We start from the raw sequence: 27,750 nt of genomic DNA, 5'->3' as shown, positions 1-27,750 counted from the left end.
AGGGTGGAGGGCCAGGGGCCGGGAGAGGTGGGGGACTGCGCGTGCGTACCCACGTAAGGGCCGTCCCCTGGGTCCTACAAGCCCCTGGGATTGATATGGTTTGGGGGGGGTAGGCGGCGCGGGCTCGGGCACCAGCTTGGGGAAAGGCCCTAGGGTGGGGCTACGTAGTTTAGCCTCAAAGTAAGGGAGAGCCCGGAGGCGGGGCCTACTGGAGAGGTGGGGCAAAGAACCGAGAGTCGAGACGGGAGCGCGCACGGAGAGCGGAGCTTAGGGCCGGGTCGGACTACGTGGGGCGGGGCTCGTGGGCTGGTAGGAGGGAAGAGCCGGGAGTCCGGATCTGCGCGCGCCCCGCGGGGCTGGGCAGAGGGCCNGGGCGCTGAGGCGGCTCGTGAGGGGACCGGGATGGGGGAAGTCTGACGCAGTCACCAGTGGCAGTCCACGAACTTTTTTGAACCCCGAAATAATGTTTTCACTCTCAAAAGGGAAAAACAACTGCAAATCGAAATTAATAAGTCTACCACAATAAGTAATCTCTCAACTGGTACATAAGCCATAGATTATGAATTATAGTTGATGTAGGATGTGGGTTCAGTTAATATATTTTATATAATTTGGAGTGGAGCGATCAGGCCTGAGTGTTTAGTAGGACCCTCGGAGGTCCTGAAATGGCCTCGGACCGAGAAGGGTTTGGGATGGAGGCGAGGAGGTAGTGTCAGAACTGATTTGCCTTTCTAGGGATACCAAGCCCAAGGCCTAGGCCTCTGAGAGTACCAAGTCAGGGACACCGCGAACTTGATCCTTCTAGGTTTTCACAGAGAAGGACGAGAAATGGCACATGAACTAGAGATGAAAGGGTGGCTAAGTGGCCTTGGATTTAGAGTACAGAATAAGGCATCAGGGAAGTCCAGGGTCAGGGACCTTAAAAAATGCAGAGGATGGCACCACAGAATGCATCCCCTTTAGTAAACTGAGCCACTGAGGGAACACCTGTGTATTTAGAGTAAGGTGTCCCGGGCTGGAGTTTAGACTATGTCGCAAAGCAGTTCTCCCTCTTGGAGCTGAAAAAGAAAAATTCGAATCCTTTTTTTCATCTTTGAACACTTGTGATATTAATCACATTTCTCTCCAGTCTCTCTTTTGAAACGTTTACTAATTCTTCCAATTTTCTCCATGTGATAATTCATAGATCATTATGAACTTTTTGTTTTCCTCTGACAATATCAAGGCTGACAGTGTCCTACGAACTGAACACTTTTCTGGATGTAGATCACACTATTACGCATAACATATTATAGTATTTTTTGCCTGCTTGTCCCTCTTCCTTGACTCTGAGCTTGAAGACAAGAACCAAGTCTTAGTCACCGTCTTTGTCTTAGGTTGTAGTCATCTTTGCAAGCACAATTCCTTGTCCTTAGTTGGTATTCAAAAATTTTGATGGATATAGTTCTTCCTTACCTCTACTAATAGAATCTAAGATAGTATCCTTTATCTTTTTGGGGGCTGATACGCACACTCTTGCCTTAGAGTGTGACTTCATAATGAACCAAACCTATACGTTTTACACATCTAGATCAATGGTCGACAAACTTTTTCTGGAAAGGGCTACATAATAATTATTTTCAACTTTATGAGCCTTATATTCTCTATGATTGCTACTATGTCACTAGAACACAAAAGTAGCCATAGACAGTGTACCATGACCATATTCCGATGAAACTATTCATGGATACTGAAGTATGAGTTTCATATAATTTTCATGTATCACAAAATATTATTTTAATTTAAAAAAGTAATTAAAAATAAAAAGCATTCTCAGCTGATAGGCCATACAAAAGCAGAGGGCAAGCTAGATTTGGTTCATAGGCAGTAGTTTGCCAACCCCAATCTAGACCAGTCCTTCTGTGATTGATTTTTTAAGTCTGAGTATGGGCCTTTATTGTTATCCTTATTAAATGTATTATTCATCATATCCCATCTTTCTACCTTGCTCACATTTTTTTGTGTGCTAATTCTGTCATCCAGCATATTAGCTGACATTCGAGCTTTGTGTCATCTGCAAAATTGATAAGCATACTTTTTCCATCTTTAATTAATAAAAATGTTAAATGGCATAAAGACAGAGTTCTTTCATAGTTCATTCTGTTCCATTAATCATCATTCTTTGAGCATAGCCATTCAAAGAGTTATAAATATCTACCTAAAGGACTGTCTGTCACCCAACCCCACATTTCTGATCCATATGGTATCTTGAGAGGCTTTGTCTGAAGTTTTGTTGAAATGTTCAGAACATGTCCATAATTGGTAGTAACTCTGAAACAAACAAGAAATGTTTAGGTTTGGTATAATCTTTGTGAACTAATGTTCTCTCTCTTTCCTATTGTACTACTCTCTTGTTTATATTTTCAAGGCTCTCATTTCAATACTGAAATTTACTAATTTTAGAATTTTGTTGAAAATTAACACCCAAATTCATTGATCTGTATTTCTAGGAATTTATCATCTTCCTTCAAACTAAGTGCTTAATAGTGTTCATCTGACACTAGTTCTCTGGTATCGATAGTATTAAATGCAAGAAAAAAGCCAAGGAAAGAGGCACAGATAGAAAATGTTAGAACACATTCCTTTTTTCTTGACCAATCTCACCATGGCTTTCAACTCTATAATACTAGATTTTTAAATTTTTTTAATGTTTATTTATTTTTGAGACAGAGCATGAGCAGGGGAGAGGTAGAGAGAGAGAGACAGAATCCGAAGCAGCCTCCAGGCTCTGAGCTGTTAGCACAGACCCTGACATGGGGCTCGAACCCATAGTTGTGAAATCATGACCTGAGCTGAAGTCAGACGCCTAACCAACTGAGCCACCCAGGAGCCCCTATGATACTAGATTTTTAAATTACAATAAAAATGAACTTTATGCCAATAAATATAAAAACAAGAAGAAATAGATAATATTTCTACAAAATAGAAATTTCAGAATTGACTCAAGATAGTGTGGAAAGCCTGAAGAGAACAATTGAATTTGAAATAGTAAAAACAAAAAATGTGCCTAGAAAGATTTTAGCAGGCTTACAGGATCAAATAAGCTCTGTTTTACACAGATTGCTCCAATAACTAGACAAAAGGGAAGCGCTCCAACTTGTTTATGTTGGGAGTACAGTGTTGATTTTAAAACCAGATAGGAACTGAATAACAAAGGAAAACTGTAAGCCAGTCTCACCTAGAAATAGATCTGTAAAAATGCTAAATAAAATATTAGCGAACTGAATCCAACTATGGATAAAAATGGTAATCTAGCTTGGCATGTAGGTAGAGTTTATGCTAGGAACTGGGGATACTGTAACGTTAGAAAGCCTTGATTTAATTTATCACATTATCAATTTGCAGAAAAGTCTGCATGATCATCTTAGTAAATGTTAGAAGAGCGTTTGATAACATTCAATGTTTATTTATGGAAACTAACAAACTAAAAAGCAAAGGAAATTTCTATAACCCAAAGAACAGCGTCCAACAAAAAACTGTCAGTGAGCATCACATTTAATGATGAAATCTTAGAAATATTCTTTGTATGGTAAAGAATAAGATTTTTTTAAAACAATGTTGCTTTTATAAAAATCCCGTTTACAATAGCAATAGAAACAATAACACATCTGAAAATAAACCTGACAAAATAGGTGAAGGTACGTGTAGGGAAAAGTAGAGAACAATTTCAGGACCTAAGAAGTCTTAAATGAAGAGATATGCTGGATCCATGGATTTGAAGACTCATAAACATGATATTCTCTCGGGGCGCCTGGGTGGCTTAGTCGGTTACGCGTCCGACTTTCGCTTAGGTCATGATCTCGCGGTTCGTGGGTTCGAGCCCTGCGTCGGACTCTGTGCTGACTGCCAGCTCAGAGCCTGGAGCCTGTTTCAGAGTCTGTGACTCTCTCTCTCTCTGACCCTCCCCTGCTCACGCTGTCTCTCTCTCTCTCTGTCTCTCTCTCTCCTAGAAATAAATAAAACATTAAAAAAATTTTTTTAAAAACCCCAACATGATATTCTCTCTAAATTAATCTATAAATGGAATGGAATTACAGTCAACATCTCAAAAGATTTTTTCTGTAGTTTAAAAATCTTTCTGATAATAAAGGTACAAAGCACAGAACCAAGCCAGTTTTGAAAGTTAAGTAGAAGACTTAAGATATTAAGACTTATTATTCTATCCTACTTTCTGTCTAACCTTATATTTAGAAGGTATTCTGAAAAGGGTACCTATTATATTTAAAGGATCTACTGAAAAGAGTATCTAACTGTTTTTGTTTGCTTGTTTGTTTTTGAGAGGGGGTGGGAACAGAGTATCCAAAGCGGGCTGACTGAGAGCAGCCCCAATGTAGCCCCAGTGCAGGGCTCAAACTCATGAACCAAGATCATGACCTGAGCCAAAGTCAGACACTCAACCAACTGAGCCACCCAGGTGCCCCATCTATTGGGTTTTTAAAAATTCAGTCCAATAATGTAGTGTTTAGTTTATTAACATTTAAAATGGAATAATCAGGGGCACCTGGGTGGCTCAGTTGGTTACGCATCCGACTTTGCTCAGGTCATGATCTCACAGTTCATGGGTTCAAGCCCCGCATCAGGTTCTGTGCTGGCAGCTCAGTGTCTGGAGCCTGTTTCAGATTCTGTGTCTCCCCCTCTCTCTCTGTCCCTCCCCCACTCGTCTTCTGTCTCTCTGTGTCTCAAAAAGAAATAAACCATTAAAAAAATAAAATAAAATAAATAAAATGGAATCATCAATGTATTTGTGTTTAAAACTATCTTCTTGCCATTTATTTTCTATCTACTGATTCTTCTTTTTGGCTTTCTTTCAGATTAAACAGATATTTTTGTAAAATCCCATTTTTTTCTTTTCTATTGGCCTTCTTCCTGTAACTTTTTGTTTTGTGGCTTTTAGTGATGAATTTATTCTAATCCTGGGATTACAACATGCATCCTTAACGTCCTAATCTACTTCGAATTAATAGTATATCACTTAATGCTCAACATAAGAACTTGACAAGGACTCTACAAAGAATAGTCTCATTTATCCTCCTTTTGCCTTTTATATTATTATTGTATTTATTATTTCTATATCTATTAAATCCCTGTCATTCATTGCTATTTTTAAAATTGTCAAGTCTTCTAAAGAAAGTTTTTAAATAGTCTTCTAAGTTAGCAATATATATATACTATTTTCCATGCTTTTCCTTCCCACATATCCAGGATTCAACCTGGAATCTTTTCCCTTCGGCCTGCAGCACTTCCTTTAATGTTTTTTTATCGCGTAGGTCTACTGATAAATTCTTTCAGCTTTTGTTTGCCTGAAAGTGTCTTTATTTTGCCTTCACTTTTGAAGGATATTTTTGCTGGATATAGAATTTTATATTTTGTCTGTTAGGACTTTAAAGATGTCATTTCATTGTCTTGGTTTCTTTTTTTTTTTAATATTTTTATTTATTTCTAGGAGAGAGAGAGAGAGACAGCGTGAGCAGGGGAGGGTCAGAGAGAGAGGGAGACACAGACTCCGAAATAGGCTCCAGGCTCAGATCTGGCAGTCAGCACAGAGCCCGACGCGGGGCTTGAACCCACAAACCGCGAGATCATGACCTAAGCGAAAGTCGGACGCTTAACCGACTAAGCCACCCAGGCGCCCCTGTCTTTTGGTTTCTGTTGTTTCTGATGAGAAGTCAACTTTTATTCTTGTTCTCCCAAATGTGGTTTTTGTTGTTGTTGTTTTTTGTTTTTTTTTTTTGCTTTGGGTACTGTTACTTTTTTATCTTTTCTTTCATTTTCAGCCATTAACTAAGATGCAGCTAGGTGGGGTTTTCTTTGTTGTGTTTACCCAACTTAGGATTCAAGAACTTCTTGGTTCTGGGATTTATGACTTTTATAGGTTTTGGAAAATTTTCAGCTATATCTTCTCAGATTTTTCTTCTATACTATTTTGTTTTTCCTCTCCTGGGACTCCAGTTACATGTATTTCAGAATAGTTGGATAGTGTCTCACAGTTATCTGATGCTCTGTTCTGTTACTTTCATTTTTTCTCTGTATTTCATTTTGGATCATTTCTGTTGACCTATCTTTAAGTTCACTGACCCATTCTTATGTTGGGGATCCAATCTGTTGCTAAGTCCATCTAATGAATTCTTTATATGAGACACTGTACTTTTCAGTTCTGGAATTTTCATTTTGTTCTTCTTTAGAGTTTCCATTTCTCTGCTAAAGTTCCTTTCTATGTACCCATTTTATCCATCTTTTCACTAAATTATTTAACAAATTTATAATAGCTATCTTTGGTAATTCCAGAACTTGGGTGGGTCATCTATAGATTGGCTGAAATGGTTTTGTATATTGGGTGGTGTGTTTATTTATTTATTTTTTAAAAATGTTTTATTATTTATTTTTGAGAGTGAGAGAGATAAGCACAAGCAGGGGAGGGGCAGAGACAGAGTGATACACAGAATCTGAAGCGGGCTCCAGGTTTTGAGCTGTTAGCACAGAGCCTAACATGGGGCTCAAACTCATGAACTGTGAGATCATGACCAGAGCTGATGTCAGCCACTTAACTGACTGAGCCACCCAGGCGCCCCTATTGGGTGTATGTTTAAATTTTTTTTAATGTTTTATTTATTTCTGAGAGAGAGAGACAGCATGATCAGGGAAGGGTCAGAGAGAGAGGGAGATACAGAATCTGAAATAGGCTCCAGGCTCCAAACTAGCTGTCAGCACAGAGCCCAACGTGGGACTCGAACCTACACACCATGAGATCATGACCTGAGCCAAAGTTGGATGCTTAACCAACTGAGCCACCCAAGCACCTCTTTAGTGTGTGTGTAAAAGAACAATAGACCCTGAAGTAGATAATGCCTTTTCCCAGAGAGAAGACCATTTTCTTTGCCCAGCAGCCAGGATAAGGGGCAGATCATTTCAGTCCACCTTGGGATTGGACTGAGTTGTAGTTTTATTTAAATAGTTCCAGTTTATAGGGGCGCCTGGGTGGCTCAGCTGGGTAAGCATCTGACTTTCAGTTTTGGCTCAGGTCGTGATCTCACAATTTCATGAGTTTAAGCCCCTCATCAGGCTCTGTGCTGACACTGCAGAACCTGCTTGGGATTCTCTATCTCTCCCTCTCTCTGCTCTTCCCTTGCTCACACTGTCTCTGTCTAAAAATAAATAAAGTTAAAAAAATAAATAGTTTCAATTTACCTCTAATTTCAGGTACTTAGGAGTGAGATCAGTTCCCTCCATCAGGGCTTTGGGATCTAAGTACCCAAGGTCACAGAAATCTTTCTTTGCTTTTCAGTTCATATCCAGTTCCCTGTGAAGCTCCACTTAGGGATGATTTCTTTGATATTATTAGGGGTTGTGCTGTGTTGGGGCTGGATTGCAGCTTTAGTTAGTTGCACTTCAGCTCTGTGACACAATAATATGGCGAAGTCTCAAAAATGTAATGATGAAAGAAGCCAGATACAAATGAGTACAAACTGTATGATTCTATGTGTATAAATTTCAGGCAAAATTAATGTAAGAAATAAGGACCATACTTACCTTGGGAAGGTGGGGAGGGTAATGATTGGGAAGGGGCATGCAGAGGGCTTCTCAAGTGCTGGTAATATTCTGTTTCTTCACCTGGATGGTGGTTACCTGGGTGTGTTAACTTTGTGAAAATTTATTGCTCTACATCTGATTCTCATTCTCTTCTGTATATATGTTATAGTTCAGTAATTTAAAAAAATTTTGTGTGGGGGTAGGGAAACTCTTGCACACACACACACAAAAAAAAACAAAGTAAAAAGAAAAATCAAGCTACAGAGTAGATGATATTTACAGCAAATATAACAAAGGATTTGTATCCAGAATATTTTATTTTAAAAATCCCCATAAGTCAAAGAGCAAAGGACAAAAAGTTTTAAAAAGCAACACAATAGAAAAATGAACAAAGGATAAGGAAAAGCAAATAACAGAAGGAGGCCTGAATGGCTCTTGATCACATGAAACAGTGTTCAACCTCACTAATAATAGAAATATGAATTATAACCTTATTGAGATACTATTTCACACCGATGAGATTGGCTAAAGCCAAAATACCTAACAATACCAAGTTGGTGAGAATATGAGGAAGCAGAAAGTCTCACATACTGCTGATGGTAATGTAAATTGTTAAAACTGAGAGATAAAGTTGATCAATTATGGACTTGAAGATATGCTGATTCTTAGTTTCTGCCATTTTACTTCTGCGAAGAGACTCTTTTATCATAAAGACTTTCCCCCACATGTGCTAAGGACACATAAACAAAGATATGCATTTCAAATTTGTTTATAATAGCAAAAAATTGGAAACTTATGTAAATATATATCATTAGAGACATGGAGAAAGGCTTGACAGCAGTTGAAGTGAATAAAGTAGATTTATGTATATTGACATGATTAAAACCTTGAATGAAAAAAAGCAAGTAGCATAAGGATATATATATACTGAGAAAGCATCTAAGTTTTGAAAGAGCAATACATATCATTTAAGGATACATGTATGGTAAAAGTATAAAAATATAGTAAGGAGGCATATTTATCAACTTCAGAATAGCTGTTACCTCTGGGCAAGGAAGGAAGAGGGCAAAAATGTTAACATTTATTAAATCTGGACAGTGGATACATAGTTATTTAACATATGTGATATTCTCTGTAATTTGTTGATTGCTTATTTGAAATAGTTTCATTTAAAAAAAAAATTAGTCTGAGGCCAGGATATGAAGGGAATTGGAAGCTCTTCTCCTTTTTCCAAACACTCTTTGTCTTTAAATTCTTTATACATTCAGCTTCATAGTCACTTTGCATCTACACATTGGTTTGTGCCCTATCACCACCAGATCGAGGAGGAAGGTGAGTAAGATCTGATAGAATCTTTTCTTGTCTTCTTCTGTCTTATCCACCAGAGTCCATAGAAGAGCTCAATGATACCTTTCCAGGATACTTTCATTAAACTTAAAATATTACCATACGATAGAAATATCTTGGAATCTATGACCTAAGTGACTGACTTAGAATTTAAAAATAAGCAGGGGCGCCTGGGTGGCTTAGTCGGTTAAGCGTCCGACTTTCGCTCAGGTCATGATCTCGCGGTTCGTGGGTTCGAGCCCCGCGTCGGGCTCTGTGCTGACTGCCAGCTCAGAGCCTGGAGCCTGTTTCAGTCTGTGACTCCCTCTCTCTCTGACCCTCCCCTGCTCACGCTGTCTCTTTCTCGCTCGCTCTCTCTCTCCTAGAAATAAATAAAACATTAAAAAAAAAAAAAAGAATTTAAAAATAAGCAAAAGCTTATCTTCTCTCTTATTTTACATTCTGTTCCAAAAAATAATGATGGTAAGATACCTTTTAAGATGTGAATAATATAGTTTCTTCTTTTCAACTGGTAAACATATGGGTAAACAGTCACAAAAACATCTGCTTATATGTTCCAGGTTTTTTTTTTTTTAATTTCAGAAATATGGGGCGTGTGGGTGGCTCAGTCGGTGAAGTGTCTTGGTTTCAGCTCGTCATGATCTCATGGTTCACGGGTTTGAGCCCCACATCGGGCTCTGCACTGATGGTGCAAGCCTGCTTGAGATTCTCCCTCTCCCTCTCTCTCTGCCACTTCCCCACTCACTCTCTCTGTCTCTCTCTCTCAAAATAAGTAAATAAACTTAAAAAAATAAATTTCAGAAGTATAACAATATAAATAATTTTTAAAAATTTACCCATTAATTTGATGAAAAAGAATGAAATCTTGCCACTTGCAACAATGTGGATGGAACTGAGCGAAATAAGTCAGTTGGAGAAAGACAAATATCACATGATTTTACTCATGTGGAATTTGAGAAACCTAACAGATGATCATAGAGGAAGGGTACGAAAAATAAGTTAAAAACAGAGAGAGAGGCAAACCATAAGAAACTCTTAAGTACAGAGAACAAACTGAGGGTTGATGGGGATGGAGAAAATGGGTGACGGGCATTAAGGAGGGCACTTGTTGGGATGAACACTGGGTGTTATATGTAAATATGAATCTATGGATTCTACTGAATCTATTGAAGCCAAGACTTCATGCATGTTAACTAATTAGAGAATAAATTTTTTAAAATTTTACCCATTAATTCATGCCACTTTAGCTTGTTAATTGTTTCTATTTCATTATTGAGGACTTTTAATTTTAGATTCAAAGAAATGATGTTAGTTAGAGTAGTCAGAGTCTTGTTTGTGGAGTTAGAGTAGTAGAAATAATCCATTTACAGATTACTCCTGGGAGAAGTTAGAAGTTTACTTATGTAAATAAACATTAGAGTCTCTCCCACTTGTTGAATAGCTTGGTTGTTAAGCTGTGTGCTAGGCAACAGGCTTTCTCTCTCTTCCTTCTCTAAGATCAAGTTCAGAGAATCAGGAATTTACTTTTGTTATTATTGTTTTATTTGCAGATTAAATACTTTAAGATGAGAAAAATTGACCTGTGTTTGAGCTCTGAGGGGGCGGAAGTGATTTTAGCTACATCAAGTGATGAAAAACACCCTCCTGAAAATATGATTGATGGGTAAGAGTTACTATTTTTTTTTCTTTAAAGTCTTGGTAGTAAATCAGTGCTGGGACTGTGCTTTACAACAATGAGAACTTTTAAACACGGTTTAATAAATGTTTGGTGAAGTATATTACTTGACAATATTCACCTTTGATACCATTCCTGAAACCAATTCAGTTGTGTTTATTTAGGTTTTCAAGCCTTTCTTTATAATTCTTAAACCAATCTTTTATAGAAATAGTTTTTTATGAAGCGGCTTAACAAGGCAAAACTTCAAACAAACAACTACCTCAAATTATGGAAGAGTACATTTTATTCCAAGTTTTTTAGTAAATAGGAATAAAAACATTGTAACTTCTCATATTGCCTCTTTCCTTAGTGGTCTAAGCAATGTCTTTGCCAAACTGAATGCTTAACTACCTGCTATCCACATGCATTGTGCAGTTATCAGCCTCTTGATATCATTCCAATTTCCTCTCTTCACTGTGTTAGAGCTTATTCTAGGTAGAGATAAATATCATTCTCAGGCTTTTGAATTCTAAGAAAAAGTAGTTAATGGGAAAACTCCTTTTTTTAATAGTTGTGACCATTTTATTACTCTCTTGAGTTCTCTTTCTTCATATCTGTACAATGACCAGAGTTTGACTCATAGAATCATATAATTTTAGAGCTGGAAGGACTTAGGAATTTATCTTATCTAAACTTTTCATTTTAGAGTTGTGGTAAGAGACATCTGAAGAGGTCAAGTACTAGTTTTAATTATTGAAGGCAGAGCCAGTTATAAAACAAGTCTTGTGTGGTTTTTTGTGTGTTCTATTGTGAACCCCATGTATCTGGATAAAATTCTAGCAACTCAGTCTTTTCCTTTAAGCCTAGTTATTATCTCCTCTCTGATATCTTTCTCTTTGCCCTCATGTAGGAATAGTTTACCTTTTTGTTGGACTCTAAAAGAATTTGGTATATACTTCTATTACTCTATATTATTCTTTTATATATAATTATTCATTTTTAATGTGTGTCCTCTCATTATTAACTATGAATTCCTACAAGTTAGAGACTATGACTTACTCAACTTTGGCTCCACAGCATCTTAAAATAGTTGTTGAGTAGCTTGTTGAATTAGACTATCAAATATCAAACTCAAATTATATTGGAAAGTAGCTGAGTACACACACACACGCATCTATTACTTTATATTTGCATAAGGCTTTATAGTTTCATGGATGTTATATCATTTGACCCTCACCATAAGCTTGGGAAATAAGAGGCAAGATATTTTACAAATGTATTTTCAATCCATCGTAAAGATGAGGAAAAGGATAATCAGAGGTAAAGATGACTTGTTCAAAATTACACCGATAACCACGTGGTGGAATCAAGATTAACACTCATGTCCTCTAACTGCTAGTTTGAGGTTCTTTGTACTATACTATCATAACTCAAACTTTAGGTTTGAATCCAAAACTTAGTATCTGTTTTTTGCCAGTGCCTCTTAATCCTTCATCTTTTACTTCCTAAAATTCAGGTAATAGTTATTTATCCCACTCTGCCTTAATGACTGCTGTGAGGATACACAGACATAAGAAGATTTCCCTTAAGTTCTTTTCAGAAATAGAGCTCTTTCCAAATATCAGTCCATATTAATGAATGATTAAGGACATAATATTTAGATTAGACAAAACCCTTAGTATAGAAAACTATATGGAATGAAAGTAGTTACTGGACCTGATAATTGAGCAGAACACATCAGAGACTTTTAATGCGTATGCATTTCCAATAAATACTATTAGATTTTATACAGTAGATGTTAAAAATTGTTCTGCTCATGGGTTGGTTTTTCTAAATGGTAGTAACCATAGAATTATTTGGAGAAAACAGTGCCGTAAATTTGCTCCCATTAGGTATTTCTCACAACTCTCAATTTCCGCAAGACTTGAGTGTTAAAGAAATTGATTATATTTCTACTTGCCTTTGACTCTACTTTTGCCCTCTGATATTTAATATGTCCATAAAAAAGGAGAAAGGAAGTTCACTACATGTTTTATTTTTTTTCCTTAAAATATTTTTTTAATGTTTATGTTTTGGGAGACAGAGAATGAGTGGGGGAGGGACAGAGAGAGACGGGGAGTCACAGATTCCAAAGCAGGCTCCAGGCTCTGAGCTGTCAGCACAGAGCCCAGTGTGGGGCTTGAACTTACGAACCGTGAGATCATGACCTGAGCTGAAGTCAGATGCTTAACTGACTGAGCCATCCAGGCACCCCTCATTTACATGTTTTCACATTTCACCCATGTTACAGCAGGTATCAGTGTTTCATTCATTTTTATTGCCAAAAAATATTCCACTGTTATGTTTATAGCACATTTTATTTATCCATTCATCAGCTGATGGATATTCAAGTTGTTTCTACTTTTAGGCTGAATTTTCTCCACTCTTATTAAAAAATGCCAACTTACAAATCCAAGAAACTCAGCAAACCCCAAACAAGGTAATTACAAAGAGACCATACTGCAGTCTGCTGAAAAATAAGAAAAATATTTTTTAAGTAACTGCAGGAAAAAATACGTTAACTACAAGGGAACAATAGTACCAGTGAGGGCTGACTTTGCATCACAATCAGTGGAATGCAGGTGACAGTGGAACAATATCTTAAATGCTGAAAAAAGAAGCAACAACAAAAAAACCCTACCAGATCAGAATTCTGTATCTAGCTAATATATCCTTCAAAAACCAGGGTGAAATAGAGACGTTTTATTCATCACAAGTAGCTCTGCATCACAGGAAATGCTAAAGGAAGTTCTGCATGTTGAAGTGTTATAATACTAAATGGAAATTCAAACCTACAGGAAAAAATTCGGTACATTGGAAATGGTAAATATTTGGGTAGATATAAAAACTATCCTTTTTCTTTTAATTTTTTAAGAAGTCAACTGACCACATAATGGGAAAAATTGTACTGTGGTACTTATTATATACGTATAGTAGTAAATGTTATATATGTGAATGTAAAATATATGAAAATAATGACGCACAAGTGGAATTTAATGTAAATTAACTATCATAAGGCTATTATGACCCTGAGAATAGCCACACAATGAAAAAAGAGGTATAAAACCAATAGGAAATTGAATGGAATTTTAGAGGTTTTTTTAGTAAGCCAAAAGTAGATAGGAAAGGAGAAATAGAACAAGAAAAAAGTAGATGGGAGGGACAAATAGAAAATGAATAGCAAGATGGTAGATTTAAACCCAATCATATTAATAATTATATTAAATGCCAATGGGCTAACCACTTTAATTAAATGACAGAAATTGTCAAACTGGAAGGGTACCTGGGTGGCTCATTTGGTTGAGTGTCTGACTTCAGCTCAGGCCATGATCTCATGGTTCATGGGTTCAAGCCCTGCATCAGGCTCTGTGCTGACAGCTCAGACCCTGGATTCTGCTTTGGATTCTGTGTCTCCCATCTTTGTCTCTCTCTCTGCCCCTCCCTTCCTTGTGCTCTGTCTCTGTCCCTCTCTCAAAAATAAATAAACATTTAAAAAAATTAAAATTATCAGACTGGATAAAAGTACATGACCCATGTAGGTACTGTGTGCAAGAAATGTACTTTAAATATAAAGTCACAAATAGGTTGAACATAAAAGGATGAAAAAGATGTATTCTATAAAAAATAAACATAAGAAAGTAACTGGCTATATTCATATCAAAGTAGAATGTGAAAAAGGAGAATTACCAGAGGTAAAAGGGACATTTTATAAGGTGTGAGCATCTTTTCATCAGGAAGAGATAATAATCGTAAATGTATACGCACCTAATAATAGATCTTCAAAATTTATAAAGCAGAAACTGACAGATGAAAGAGAGAAGTAGACAAATCCATAATCATACTTGGAGATTTTAACACCTTTTAGTAATGGTAAAGCAGCCAGATGAAAAATCTAAAGATACAGATAGTAAAGACATAGTGAAGATAGAATGATCTGCACAATACTGTCAGTCACATTGAATGAACTGACGTTTATACAACACTATAATCAGCTATGGCACATGAAACAAATATATGTTAAACATTCACTAAAATGTACTGGACCATGAAGTCTCAATAAATGTCAAAAGGTTGAGATTGTAAGGAATATATTCTCAAAAATATGGTAAATGTGAGATGATGATTATGTTAACTAACTTTATTGTGGTCATGATTTCACAACATATACATGTATCAAATGATCATGTTGTATACCTTAAACTTGTATAATGTTGTTATGTTGAATATACTGCATTAAAGCTGGAGAAAAAAGAATTCATTCTCTGACCACTATGTAATTAAATTACAAGTAAATTTTAAAATGACATCTGGAAAAATATCCCTGAAACTTAGATATTAAACATGCCACTTCTAAATAACCCATGGGTCAAAGAAGAAATCACAAGGGATATTAGAAAATATTTGTAACTGAATGATGATGAAAACACAATATATTTACATTTGTGGATGTAGGTAAAGTGATGTTTCCAGGGAAATTTATAGCCTAAATATTTTATATTATAAAGAAGAATTTTTAAGAACCAGCAAATGTATTTCCACCTTAGGAAGCTAGATAAAGAAGAGCAAATTATACCCAAAGAAAGTAGAAGAAAATAAATTATAAAGAATAGAAATCAATGAAATAGAAAATAGACAATTAGAAAAAATTAACAAAACCAAAATTGATTATCTGAAAGGATTAATAAAAGTTATAAACCATTAGCAAGACTGACCAAGAAAGAATGGAGAAACTATTAATTGCTAGTACCAGCAGTGAAAGAAGCAATATTGGGGCGCCTGGGTGGCTCAGTTGGTTAAGCATCCAACTTGGGCTCAGGTCATGATCTTAACAGTTTGTAGGTTCAAGCCCCATGTTGGGCTCTGTGCTGACAGCTCAGAGCCTAGAGCCTGCTTCGGAATCTGTGTTTCCCTCTTTCTCTACCCCTCCCATGCTCGTTCTCTCTCTCTCTCAAAAATAAATAAACATTAAAAAACTTTTTTTAAAAAGCAGTATCACTACAGCTTCTAAAATATTAATAAGTCACTATCAAGGACAAATTGAAGATACCAAATCATTATGTTGTATATGTGAAATTAATATGTTAGATGTCAGTTATACTTCAATTTTAAAATATTTTTAATTAGGGGCACCTGGGTGGTTCAGTTGGTTAGGCATCTAGCTTCTGCTCAGGTCATGATCTCACAGTTCATGGTCTCTGCATCAGGCTCTATGCTGACAGCTAAGAGCCTGGAGCCTCCCTTGGAGTCTCTCTCTCCATCTTTCTCTGCCCCTCCCTTGCTTGTGCTCTGTCTCTCTCTTTAATTAAAAAATATTTTTAATTAAGAAGACAAACTTAGACTAATATATTTGACAACTTAAATGGACAGATTCCTTGAAAAACTCAACCTATAAAAATGACAAAAGATGAAAGAATATTTGAATAGCCATGTATCTATTGTATAAATTCTATCAGATATTTTGTGGAAAAAAATATAAATTTTTCAAAAATAGAGGAGGAAACATTTCTCAAATTGTTTTTTATGAAAACAGTGTAACCCTGAAACTAAAATCTGATAAAGACATTACAAGGAAAGGAAGGAAAGGAAACAAGAAATGAAAAGTAAAGACCAATATCCTTTATGAACATAGACACAGAAATCCTTATAAATTGAATCCAGCAAATGGAATTAATCCTGGGAATTCAAGGTTGGCATATTTACCACTTTATCATAGGAATACAAGGTTGGGTGTGATTCAGCACATTGCCAGCACAAGGAAGAAAAATCATATGATCATCCCAGTAGACGAAGAAAAGGCATTTGACAAAATCCAGCATTCATTCATGATAACAATTCTTAGCAAACAAAGAAAAGAAGGGAACTTTCTCAATCTGATAAAGCCATCTAGTAAACACGTTCAGCTTAGTGCTGAAATAATAAATGCTTTCTCCCTGAGATTAGAAACGGACCAAGAATGTTTGCTCTCACCATTTCTATTCAGCATTGCCCTGGAGATTTTAAACCATACAATGAGGAAAAAAAAGAAGACATAAAAAGCATAAATATTAGAAAGAAGGAATAAAATTGTCTTTGTTCACAAATTGCATTGTTTCATCTGAATCTACAAAAAATAAGGAATCTACAAAGAAAGGCTACTAGAGCTAATAAGTAAATTTAGCAAGGTCAATATATAAAAATCAGTTGTATTACTATATAATGACAGGAAACAGTTGGAAATTGAAATTTTAAAAAATTCCATTTATAATAGCAGTTACAATTTAAAAGAGTTAAGAATAAATTTAATAAGATAGGCAAGACATTTACACTGAAAACTATAAAATGTTGCTGAGAAAAATTAAGTAGATGAAATTCACTACATTAATAATTAGAAAACCTCATATTGTTAGGATGCATGCAATTTCTCCCTAAAATAACCTAAAATAACCTATCAATTCAGCACACTGTCAATTAAAATCTCAACTGACTTTTTACATTAAAAAGTTGATTTTAAATGGTATATGGAAATGCAAGGGCCTAATCTAGTCAAAACAATCTTGAAAAAGAAGAAAGTTTTAGCACTTATGCGATTTGATTTCAAGACTTAAAAATAACTTACAAAAATCAAAACAGCATGATATTTTTATAAAAATAGGTATGTATATCAGTGGAACAGAATAGAAAGCCCAGAAATAGAGTCACTTATACAAGGGCAATTAATTTTCTTTTTTTTAAAGATTTTTTAAAATGTTTATTTATTTTTGAAAGAGAGAAGGAGAGAGAGTACGAGCAGGGGAGGGGCAGAGAGTGAGGGAGACACAGAATCTCACACAGGCTCCAGGCTCTGAGCCGACGTGGGGCTTGAACTCACAGACCGTGAGATCATGACTTGAGCCAAAGTTGGACACAACGTACTGAGCCACCCAGGTGCCCCAAGATCAACTAATTTTCAACAGAAGACTAAGGATGCAGAAACAGAAGAAAACAACAAAATGGAAGAGGCAGAAATAGATCTACCCATATATAGACATTTTAGGCAAAGATGTCAAGGCAATTCAATAAGAAAAGGAAAGTCTTTTTTTTTTAATTTTTATTTTTTTATTTTTTTTATTTTTTATTTCTAGGAAAGAGACAGCGTGAGCAGGGGAGGGTGAGAGAGAGAGGGAGATACAGACTCTGAAATAGGCTCCAGGCTCTGAGCTGGCAGTCAGCACAGAGCCCGACGCGGGGCTCGAACCCACGAACCGCGAGATCATGACCTAAGCGAAAGCCGGACGCTTAACCGACTAAGCCACCCAGGTGCCCCAGAAAAGGAAAGTCTTTTAATACATAGTGCTGGAACAGCTGAATAAACATACAGATAAAAATGAACATCTACCCATACCTCATACCAAACACAAAAGTTAATTCAAGATGGATCATAGATCTCCACTCAGTTAAAATTACTAAGCTTTGAGAAGAAAACTTCAGAATGTACCTTCATGACAATGGGATAGGCAAGATTTCTTAGGACATAAAAATCACCAACCATAGAATAAAAAAGTAGTAAAACTGGACTTCTACTCATTGAAGGACACAAGGAAGAAAAGGAAAAGGCAAAGTACAGACTGGGAGAAAATATACACAATACATATCATCTCACAAAGGACGCCTACAAAAATTTACAGTAAAGCACAGTTGACCTTTGAACAACATAGGTTTGAGCTGCATGGGATTTTTCCCAAAAAATATATATACAGTGGTGTAAATGTATTTTCTCTTCCTGTAGATTTTTAAAAATATATTTTATTGTCAAGTTGGCTTCCATATAACACCCAGTGCTCATCCTAACAAGTACCCTCCTCCATGCACATCACCCATTTTCCCCTCTCCCTCACCTGCCATCAACCCTCAGTTTGTTCTCAGTATTTAAGAGTCTCTTGTGGTTTGCCTCCCTCCCTCTCCTTAACTATTTTTCTCCCTTCTCCTCCCCTATGTCCTCTGTTAAGTTTCTCCTGTTCCACATATGAGTGAAAGTATATGGTATCTGTCTTTCTCTGCCTAACTTATTTCACTCAGCATCATACCCTCAGGTTCCATCCATGTTGCTACACATGGCCAGATTTCATTCTTTTTCATTGCCATGTAGTATTCCATTGCATAGATAAACCACATCTTCTTGATCCACTCGTCAGTTGAACCTGCAGATTTTTCTTAACATGTTCTTTACTCTAGCTTACTTTAATTATATATATATAACATAAAATTGAGTGCATTTTCTTCTCAACACACATCTATTCTGTGTCTACTATGGGTCAGCCATTGTGATAGTTACTGGGATACAAAGATAAGTAAGAGAAAGTGGTTGGACTCAGAGAACTCAGCATATAGCAGGAGGCATAAAAACACAAGAAATAAGTACCAATGCAAAAATGGATGCTGAGTTTAAAGGAGGCCTGAGGAAGTGATTCTGATTTATTGGGGTTGAGAAAGGGAACCAAAAAGTGAATGAACTTGTAAGGGGAAAAAAGGCTTTCAGGTCAAGAGAACCTCGTGAACTAAGTAAGGCACAGAAACATGAGCTTGTATGACGTGTTTGCAGAATCTTAATTGGCCCAATGTGACTATGGTAATGGGAGAGGATATGTGATGGGAGATGGTGTACTTTAATAATGGACCAGATTGTACAGGGCCGTAAAATGCCATACTACACAGCCATATTTATGGGCAAGAAGTGACCACTGAAAGCTTTTAGACCACAGAGTGATATCAGTTCTGTTTCTGGGTTTTTAAAAAATAGATCTGCTACGAGTAAAGACGAATTATTAAAGTTGGGGAGAGATTAGAGGCAGAAGGAAGAGATAGAAAGGGATAATAAGAATCCAGGGTCAATTATTTTTTAAAATACTTATTCACTAGAATTTTGTGATTAAATATTTTTATTTGGCTCTTTCTTTCTCTTTTTCTTTAAAATTAACAACAGGAATCCAGAAACATTTTGGACCACAACAGGAATGTTTCCCCAAGAGTTCATTATTTGTTTTCACAAACATGTAAGGATTGAAAGACTTGTAATCCAAAGTTACTTTGGTAAGCATATCATATGTGATTATTCATCCTCTTTTAATTTTCCCATAGACAGGGGGCACATATGCAAACTTTTGGCAAACCAAGTAAACTTTCTGGCAGAACACTAACTTTTTTGCAGTTTTATGACTGGGGTGGGAGAGTGAGGAATATGGGTTAACTGCCTTGAGCACAGTTAGCTTCTCTAAAATTGCGAATTTGAAACCCTTCCAGAGCACATAATAATTTCCATGCAATTTACTATGCGAAAATCTTTGGCAAAGGACCCATTATGAATATAAGAAGCCAGCTTGCCAGAACACTAAGTTCTTCAACATCTTTATTCCAGATTCATTTGGCTTAGGGTTCTCTGTCAAATTCTTTGTGAAAATCTGATAACCCTGATTATTTGCATTGGATAGTTTTGACTCTTCTATTAATAATGGTATTTTCTGAGGTTTAGGAGGAGACTCTCCCATTGGAACATCATTCTAATCCTGTCTTATGTTTATTTAAGGATAAAGTATTTCAGACAGAGTCATGGCAGGAAACAGTATATCCCAGATGGTTCAAATGAAAAGACTGTATTGATGGGATTACTTACAAAATTATGGTTCTGGATAAGGGAACAAACCAGGGATGGTGAGAACGCCCCAAAACCGGCCACAGCAGTAAATCATTACCACCCCTGGGCTAAGGGACAGAAGCAGCATTACCAGAGCCCAGTGGGAACTGGAGCCTGTGGCCCAGCAGCAGCTGTAGTCATGAAGGGACCCAACCACTGTCAAAGACATGGCATGGAAGCTGGAAGGAAGTGGAGAAAAAACAACTTGATCTCATTTCACCACTGCCCTCCAGGTTTCTCCCAGTGCCTCCCATTAGCCAAACCTGACCAGTAGTCACTGGTGCAGTCCACAGGGGTCCCCCCCCTAGGGCACAGAGAAGAGAAGAGTGGTTCTGGGTAGCAGGATCTGGGTTAGCAGTAATGGAGAAAAATCAACGCAGAAGAAAATGCCTACCTTCTGGTTAAAAGTCTCTTCTGTCATTAATTGTAGAGGCTCTGGAGTCAGACACACCTAAAGTTTGAATACCACTTCTGGTCCCTACTGGCTGTGTATCATTGAACACTTTGCCTTACTTCTCGAGGGTGCCTGATTTCTCTAAGGCTGTTTTCCTCATCAGTAAAGTGGATTGGGAATATTTTTTTCTCATAAGATTATGGTCAAGAGTGGATGAGTAAATATGTCTGATTCACAGTAGTTTCTCCATAAAGGTTTATGACCAAGACCACTAATAATAATAATAATAATATCATCATTATTAATAATTGATACTATCAGAAGGCACAAAATAATTAATTAATAAATAATAATATATTATTATTACCAGTATTCAAAAAACCCTGGATGATACCAAATTCAAAGACTCTACTAACTTTGTGTTATGTGCTCGCAAACATTTATAAGTTGACAGTGACACAAGACCGCATTTTACCTTTGAGCCCTACAGAAAAACAGAGTATGTGAATGATTTTCAATGGTGTTTCTGATCCCAGTATTTTGTGCAGTCCCACCAGTGGTTGACATTTTGTGACAGGAAAAAAGGAATATGGGGACAGCAACATAAAATCAGGTAGGTAATTAACACTTTATTCATTTTGTTTACTTACAATGTCAGTGAGGACGTTGAGGATTGAAAAGAGCACATCTAAAGAGCCAGTGGATTTTGAGCTATGGATTGAAAGAGGTATGTGCTTGTTTTACCGGCAGTGTTCTGATCATGAAGAAGTATTGTGCTTTGGCTCTATATTTCCAGTTCGAGTGCATTTTCATGGAAAAAGATGACTTTGTGACTTATTGAGAGCCTAGAAAAACCCATGTTTGAATACAAGACTGCCTTTTCACTTACTGGTTATGTAACTGTTAGCATGTTAATACTTAATTTTTTCGGGTTTCAGAATCCTGATCTGAAAAATGGAGACGGTAACCTACCAATTAAGGTTTTTGTGAATTTAATATCTGGCACATGGTAGACAGTAAATATTAGTTTCTGGTCTTTCCGTCTTTCCTAATTAGTGGTACTATTTAAATATCATCAGCAGAATTGCCTCTAGTTAAACAAAACTTACTGCTTTCATGTGTCTGTTTCTTTTCCTTCCATGAAAATATCATGAAAATAATAGTAAAGAAATAAAAGGAATCAGGGCACCTGGGTGGCTTACTCAGTTGAGCATCTGACTTTGGCTTAGGTCATGATTTCATGGGGCTCTTGGCTGTCAGCGTGGAGCCCACTTTAGATCCTTTGCCCACCTCTCTGCCCCTCCCCCGCCAATGCAAGCACATTCTCTCTCTCTCAAAAATAAATAAAAAATAAGAAAAAAAGAAAATGAGGCATAAACCTACAAGAGAAAAACTAAAAGTAAACAAAAAACACAGGAGACCAAAGTAGATGTGAGAGATGGATATTATGGAAGAGAGGATACAAATGGAAGAGAAGTAACTTATGTAGCTGAATGGAGTAGGTTATAACCCAAGTGCCCATCAAGGAGAATATCAATGTGAAGCAAGCCAGTTTGCTCAAACAGAACCCTAGAAAGATCTAGAATTTGAATGTAAGATGTACCATGGAAAGTACAAGTGAGACAGGGGCCAGAAAACAAGGGTGAGACCCTAGGTAAGTTCTCCTATCCCACAATGCTGGACTACAGACCACCTGCCAGGCATGACTAGAATCACTGAATGTTGAGGCTTAGAACTCAGGGAGACCAGGCATAGTAGAAAAAGTGAGGCATGGAGTTGAAACCAGGATTCAAGTGGAAGCCTGTGTATTGAATGGTGGGAACCCCTCTGTGCTCTGCTATTTATGACGGCCACCAAGAATATAGCCCTGGCCAGGAGATTGAATGATTCATTTTTGTAGAAACTGAATGGCTGCAGAAAAAAGACCTATGGATGCTGACAAAGGCTAGTTCGTTCCTGGTCACTTATTGAAATCCACTAGTCAGGGAGCCTGGTTGATGCACACAATTTTCAAGTGATTTATTATAAGTAACCAAAGACAGGGGCGCCTGGGTGTCTTAGTCGGTTTGCCGTCCGACTTTGGCTCAGGTCATGATCTTACGGTTCGTGGGTTTGAGCCCTGCGTCTGGCTTTGTGCTGACAGCTCAGAGCCTGGAGCCTGCTTCAGATTCTGTGTCTCCCTCTCTCTCTGCTCCTCCCCCACTCATATTCTGTCTCTCTCTCTCTCAAATATAAACATTAAAAAAAAAGTAAAAAAGAAAAAGATAACAAAAGACAGCCAAAGATGACAAAGACATTTGATGAAGGCCTCAAACCCTGAATATAATGAAGCCTTTAGTTCTAATTCTAGTAAATAGGAAACAGAGGATAGAGGAACAAATTTAATGAAACCACGAAGAGACAAGATGACAATATGTGTGTCATTCTACATTCTGGTCTCGTCAGTAAGTCTGACATGGAAAAAATGGGGGGGGCGGTTATCAGAGATTAAAAGATTTTAAATCAAATTCTGATTTGAATAAAGCAACTATAAAATGACATTTTGAGAATAGTTGGGAGATTTGAATGTTGATTGGCTATTATATGCTATTAAAGCATTTAAAAAACTTTTTTTAGTGTTTATTTTTGAGAAAGAGAGAGCACAAGCAGGGGAGAGGCAGAGAGAAAGGGAGATACAGAAACTGAAGCAGGCTCCAGCCTCCAGCTGTCAGCACAGAGACTGACGTGGGGCTCAAGCCTACAAATTGGAAGATCCTGACCTGAGCTGAAGTCAGACGCTTAACCAGCTAAGCCACCCAGGTGCCCCTAAAGCTTTTTTTAATGTTAGTATGATAATAGTATTATGGTTACATAAGAAAATTTATTATTTAGAGATTGATAACCAAATATTTGGAGGTGAAATGTCATGTTGTCTTAGAATGTGCTTTAAAATACTTGAGCAAAAAAATTCCATAAATCAAGTACACTGAAATGTTAGTAATTATAAAATCAAAATGATACGTGTATACAGGAGTTATATCCTGTCTTCTTTTATGTATGTGAGATTTTCCAACTTTTCATCATTATAAAAGTAAACAAATCAAAGAAGAGCTTATTATTAACTCCTGGTGGAGGAGGAATTGTATAAGAAAGAAAATGGGATTGTGGTCCATTACTCATTTCAGCAGTAAATAACATTTATATAGGCAATAATGGAACCATTAAGTATTGACTTCAAAATTGAGAGGATGGCAGGAGGGAAAAGTTACAGGAGGAAGAAGAAGAGAATATTGGTGTAAGAGACCTAAACTTTCTCCTACCGTAATATAAAGTCAGTAAACATTTATAAATTGAGAAGAGGAATATAAACATGTTACAATTCCAGGAAAAAAAAAAAAAGCTTAAGGAGTTGAAAACATGACCTCTCAGGAGCAGGACTGGAGGAGAAAGAAAGGGTCAAGCAGGGGATTACTGTTCATTACCTCAGAGAGAGGTTAGGAGACAGTCATGCACCATCTTACTTCCCAGAGACTACTCTGTTTGTAGCATGTGCCTTGGAAAATTGTGTATACTAACTATTCTGATACAGATAAAATTAATTTCTCAATAATGTCAATACTTATCATTATATCAATCAAATACTTCATGTTTCCAGGGTGCCTGGGTGGCTCAGTCGGCTAAGCATCCAACTTCAGCTCAGGTCATGATCTCACTGTTCATGAGTTTGAGCCTGGCGTCAGGCTCTGTGCTGACACCTCAGAGCATGGAGCCAGCTTTGGATTCTGTGTCTCCCTCCCTCTCTGCCCCTCCCCAACTCACACCCTGTCTCTGTCTCTCAAAGATAAATAAACATTAAAAAAATTTCAAATATTTCCAAAAAATGTTTGATATGATTAACTTGTGACCAACTAAGTTAATGTTTTGAAATTGCGTAAGTAAAGGTTTTTTAAGTTAGATACCTGAAAAGACCAATTGATAGGCAGCATAATTCAACATCCCAGTAAAAATTTAGTGTGAGAAATCGAGCTGTAGTCATTACCTGTGAGAGTGGCAATAAGATGGCTCCTTTCAAGGGGTACCTGGGTGGTGGCTCAGTTGGTTAACCGTCCAACTTTTGATTTCAGCTCGGGTCATGATTTAGTGGTTCATGAGTTCAAGCCCTGCATCAGCTCCACACTAACAGCATGGAGTCTGCTTGAGGCTTGAGATTCTCTCTCTGCTCCTTCCCCACTGTCTCTCCACTCCGTCTCTGTCTCTCAAAATAAATAAACTTAAAAAAAAAAATGGCTCCTTTTAGGCCTGTAATAACTGTTAGTAGCTTGATCTTTAAAAGGGATTTCCACATTTTATCCATTCCTTACTTTATATTCCTTTACTGTAATTTACATTTCCTTTTGTTTATACTTACTATAGATGTTCTAGAACTCACAGTCTATCGTTCATGCCTTTTGTATCACATATTCCTATTTTGAAATTGAATTTTAACCCCCAAACCCTGATAAGTCTGATCTAACTATAATTTACCAGACATCATGTTTTGCTGAGCATAAACTTCAGTAGGTTTTGTATTTTGATGTATTTTGATCCCTAACTCATTTCTGTTAAATTTGTTTTAGATCTAGTCCACACAGAGGGGCAGCTTCAAAATGAAGAAGTTATGGTAAGTAAATACAGTTGGTAGAGATAAACATTATCTTTAGCCAGCACAATGTATTTAAAATTTAAATCTATCTCTTTAGTCATAAAGTTAATAAATACCTTCATGATCTGTTATTGGTTCTACATCCAGTCAACCAACAGAGACGTTATTCTCAGTAATATTATAATCTAAATATAGCATTCATAAACTAGGCTCTTTTCTCGTAGAATGACAGCAAGGATAAAGCAGTTCACTTATTTATCTTTATTGTGTTCATTGATTTGACGTATTTACTTGCTTTGCTTTCTTTCGTTTGATTCCGTAGGCCTTTTAGAATAGGAATCAGAAAAGGTTGAGATGCCAAAATCGGGTGTTAATTTAAGCATGAAAGGACAAGGGAGATTCACATAAGGGGAACTGGAGCATAGGATCAGCAACAAATAGGCCAAAGAGAGATGAGGTGGAAAGAGAACCAGCAGTTTTCGACAACATTCCACTGGGCTCTGCCTGTCAAGTGGAATGAATGCCCGTTGATGAAGCTGCTGCCTCATCAGGGGTTTCTCTGTTCCTGCTAGTTTATCAGGTTTCAGACAAACACAAAAAAAGTGAAACAACTGAATGTGTGGGTTTTTTTGTTTTTTTTAAGATGGTAGTTTTGTTTAATTAAGGTTTCTCTAAATGAGGCTTAAAGTCTTTTAAGTTTCCTTCTTCACGACATACTGGGCACAGCGTTTCAAAGGATTCTGTAGGAAGTTTTTGAATCCTATTAATTATCTTCTCTACCACCCACATGTGTCCAACAACCCGGGAGGCCAGTGGGGGCCAGAAAAATGATTAATTAGACTGAATTTTATCACCCGTTTTTGTCTATGTTTACTAATGGGTTATGATTAGTAAGCTTCTGCTAAGTATTTTGTTTCAGGACTCACTGTGAATCAAGGAGCATTGCATAATTATATGGAACATTTGGGAAATAGTAAGGGGGAACGGGAAGCTGGAAATCACCCATGATTTTATTAGCCTGCCACAACAGCTTTTACTACACTTTTTTTCTTCTTGTTGTCAGTATGCATCGCATAGTTATCAAATGAAGTTTGTATCTTTTTAAACAATATTATATTACAACTTTCATAATTAATGTATGAAAATAGGCAAATGTGTACTAATTTCAATTTTCCTCCCTCTGTCATTACAAGTAATATACAGGGGTCACGTTCTGCATGTTCTTGCTACCATGATCATCACCTTGTAAATTATTCTTTAAGATTAAATTTCAAGGAAGAGAAATTTAATTGTGTCCATCAGTGTAGACATGTTTATAGCTACTTATATATATTGTCAATTTGCTTTCCAGAGAAATTATATAAATGTGAAAGTATAATAATGTTGCAGGGTATATAGTCAGGGGAATCATAAAACGAGGGAGATCGCCTAAGATGCAAAATACTTCAGAAAGACACTTTTAAAAAAAAATGTTTATTTTTGAGAGAGAGAGTGCAAGCAGGGGAGGGAAGAGGGGGAGGATCTGAAGGATCTGAAGTGGCTCTGCCTACAGCATCAAGCCTGCCAGATACGGGACAGCATCAAGCCCGAAGGAGGGCTTGAACTCTTGAACCATGAGATCATGGCCTGAGCTGAAGTTGGAGGTTCAACTGACTGAGCCACCCAGGCGCCCCATAGAAAGACACTTAAAAAAATAAATCAGATAGGGCGCCTGGGTGACTCAGTCGGTTAAGCGTCAGACTTCAGCTCAGATCATGATCTCACGGTTCATAAGTTCAAGCCCCGTGTTGGGCTCTGTGCTGACAGCTCAGAGCCTGGAGCTCCTTTGGATTCTGTGTCTCTGTCTCTCTCTGCCCCTCTCCTGCTCATGATCTGTCTCTCTCTCAAAAATAAAAATATTTTTAAAAAATGAATCAGAAATGTAAAGTTGCAATTGTTAGCTCCACCTGCTTTTATTCATCAAATCAATGCTGGTATTTGCCTGCTAATACATCAGAGCAACTGTACTGTTATATGCAGCTGGCTTCTCTTCTGAGTGTTACACCTTATATATTATTATATATTTAGGATATCATTCTTGCATCAAACCCTTTCCTCTGCTAGCTGCCATTCAACAGTTAACTGGAGTCGCTAAAAGCATTCATATTGATTTCTCCGTCACAGGCCCGGGATGGCCACGCCACCTACTTGAGATTCATTATTATGTCCGCCTTTGATCATTTTGCATCCGTGCACAGCGTCTCTGCAGAGGGAATAGCAGTCTCAAATCTTTCTTAGTCGGTATAACAAAATACACTTGCATGATTTTTTAACAATATGTTTTATTTAAACACAAAGTTGTCGAAGTTGTCATTGATACACTTTATTAAAGGGATTTGTATCAATCTGTTTCAGCTTTTATTTTCTCTTCAACATTTTGTGCAAAGGAATTGGTTCCTTCGTCAGGAGTGCTGGCCTCCATGTAGGCTGTAAGAAAGCTG

General features: G+C 37.0%; 1 protein-coding gene across 2 annotated transcripts; it reads left to right on the top strand.

Annotated features, from left to right (window-relative positions):
- Positions 1 to 27,654, top strand: IFT25 (intraflagellar transport 25). 2 transcript variants are annotated; one of them, XM_077779747.1, is made up of 6 exons: positions 1 to 53; positions 10,464 to 10,576; positions 19,548 to 19,654; positions 21,308 to 21,376; positions 25,245 to 25,288; positions 27,434 to 27,654. In XM_077779747.1, exons 2-6 carry the CDS (start codon positions 10,479 to 10,481, stop codon positions 27,545 to 27,547), a joined length of 432 nt encoding a protein of 143 aa, XP_077635873.1. In that variant the 5' UTR covers positions 1 to 53; positions 10,464 to 10,478; the 3' UTR covers positions 27,548 to 27,654. The 2 variants fall into 2 exon arrangements, with proteins under 2 accessions (XP_077635873.1, XP_077635874.1); XM_077779748.1 differs by lacking the exon at positions 1 to 53 and adding an exon at positions 8,588 to 8,898.
- The last annotated feature ends 96 nt before the right edge of the window (positions 27,655 to 27,750 follow it).

Source organism: Crocuta crocuta, unplaced genomic scaffold (genome assembly GCF_008692635.1).
Source record: "Crocuta crocuta isolate KB4526 unplaced genomic scaffold, BGI_CrCroc_1.0 scaffold168, whole genome shotgun sequence".
NCBI lineage: Eukaryota > Metazoa > Chordata > Mammalia > Carnivora > Hyaenidae > Crocuta > Crocuta crocuta.
This window is presented reverse-complemented; position numbering and strand designations above follow the sequence as displayed.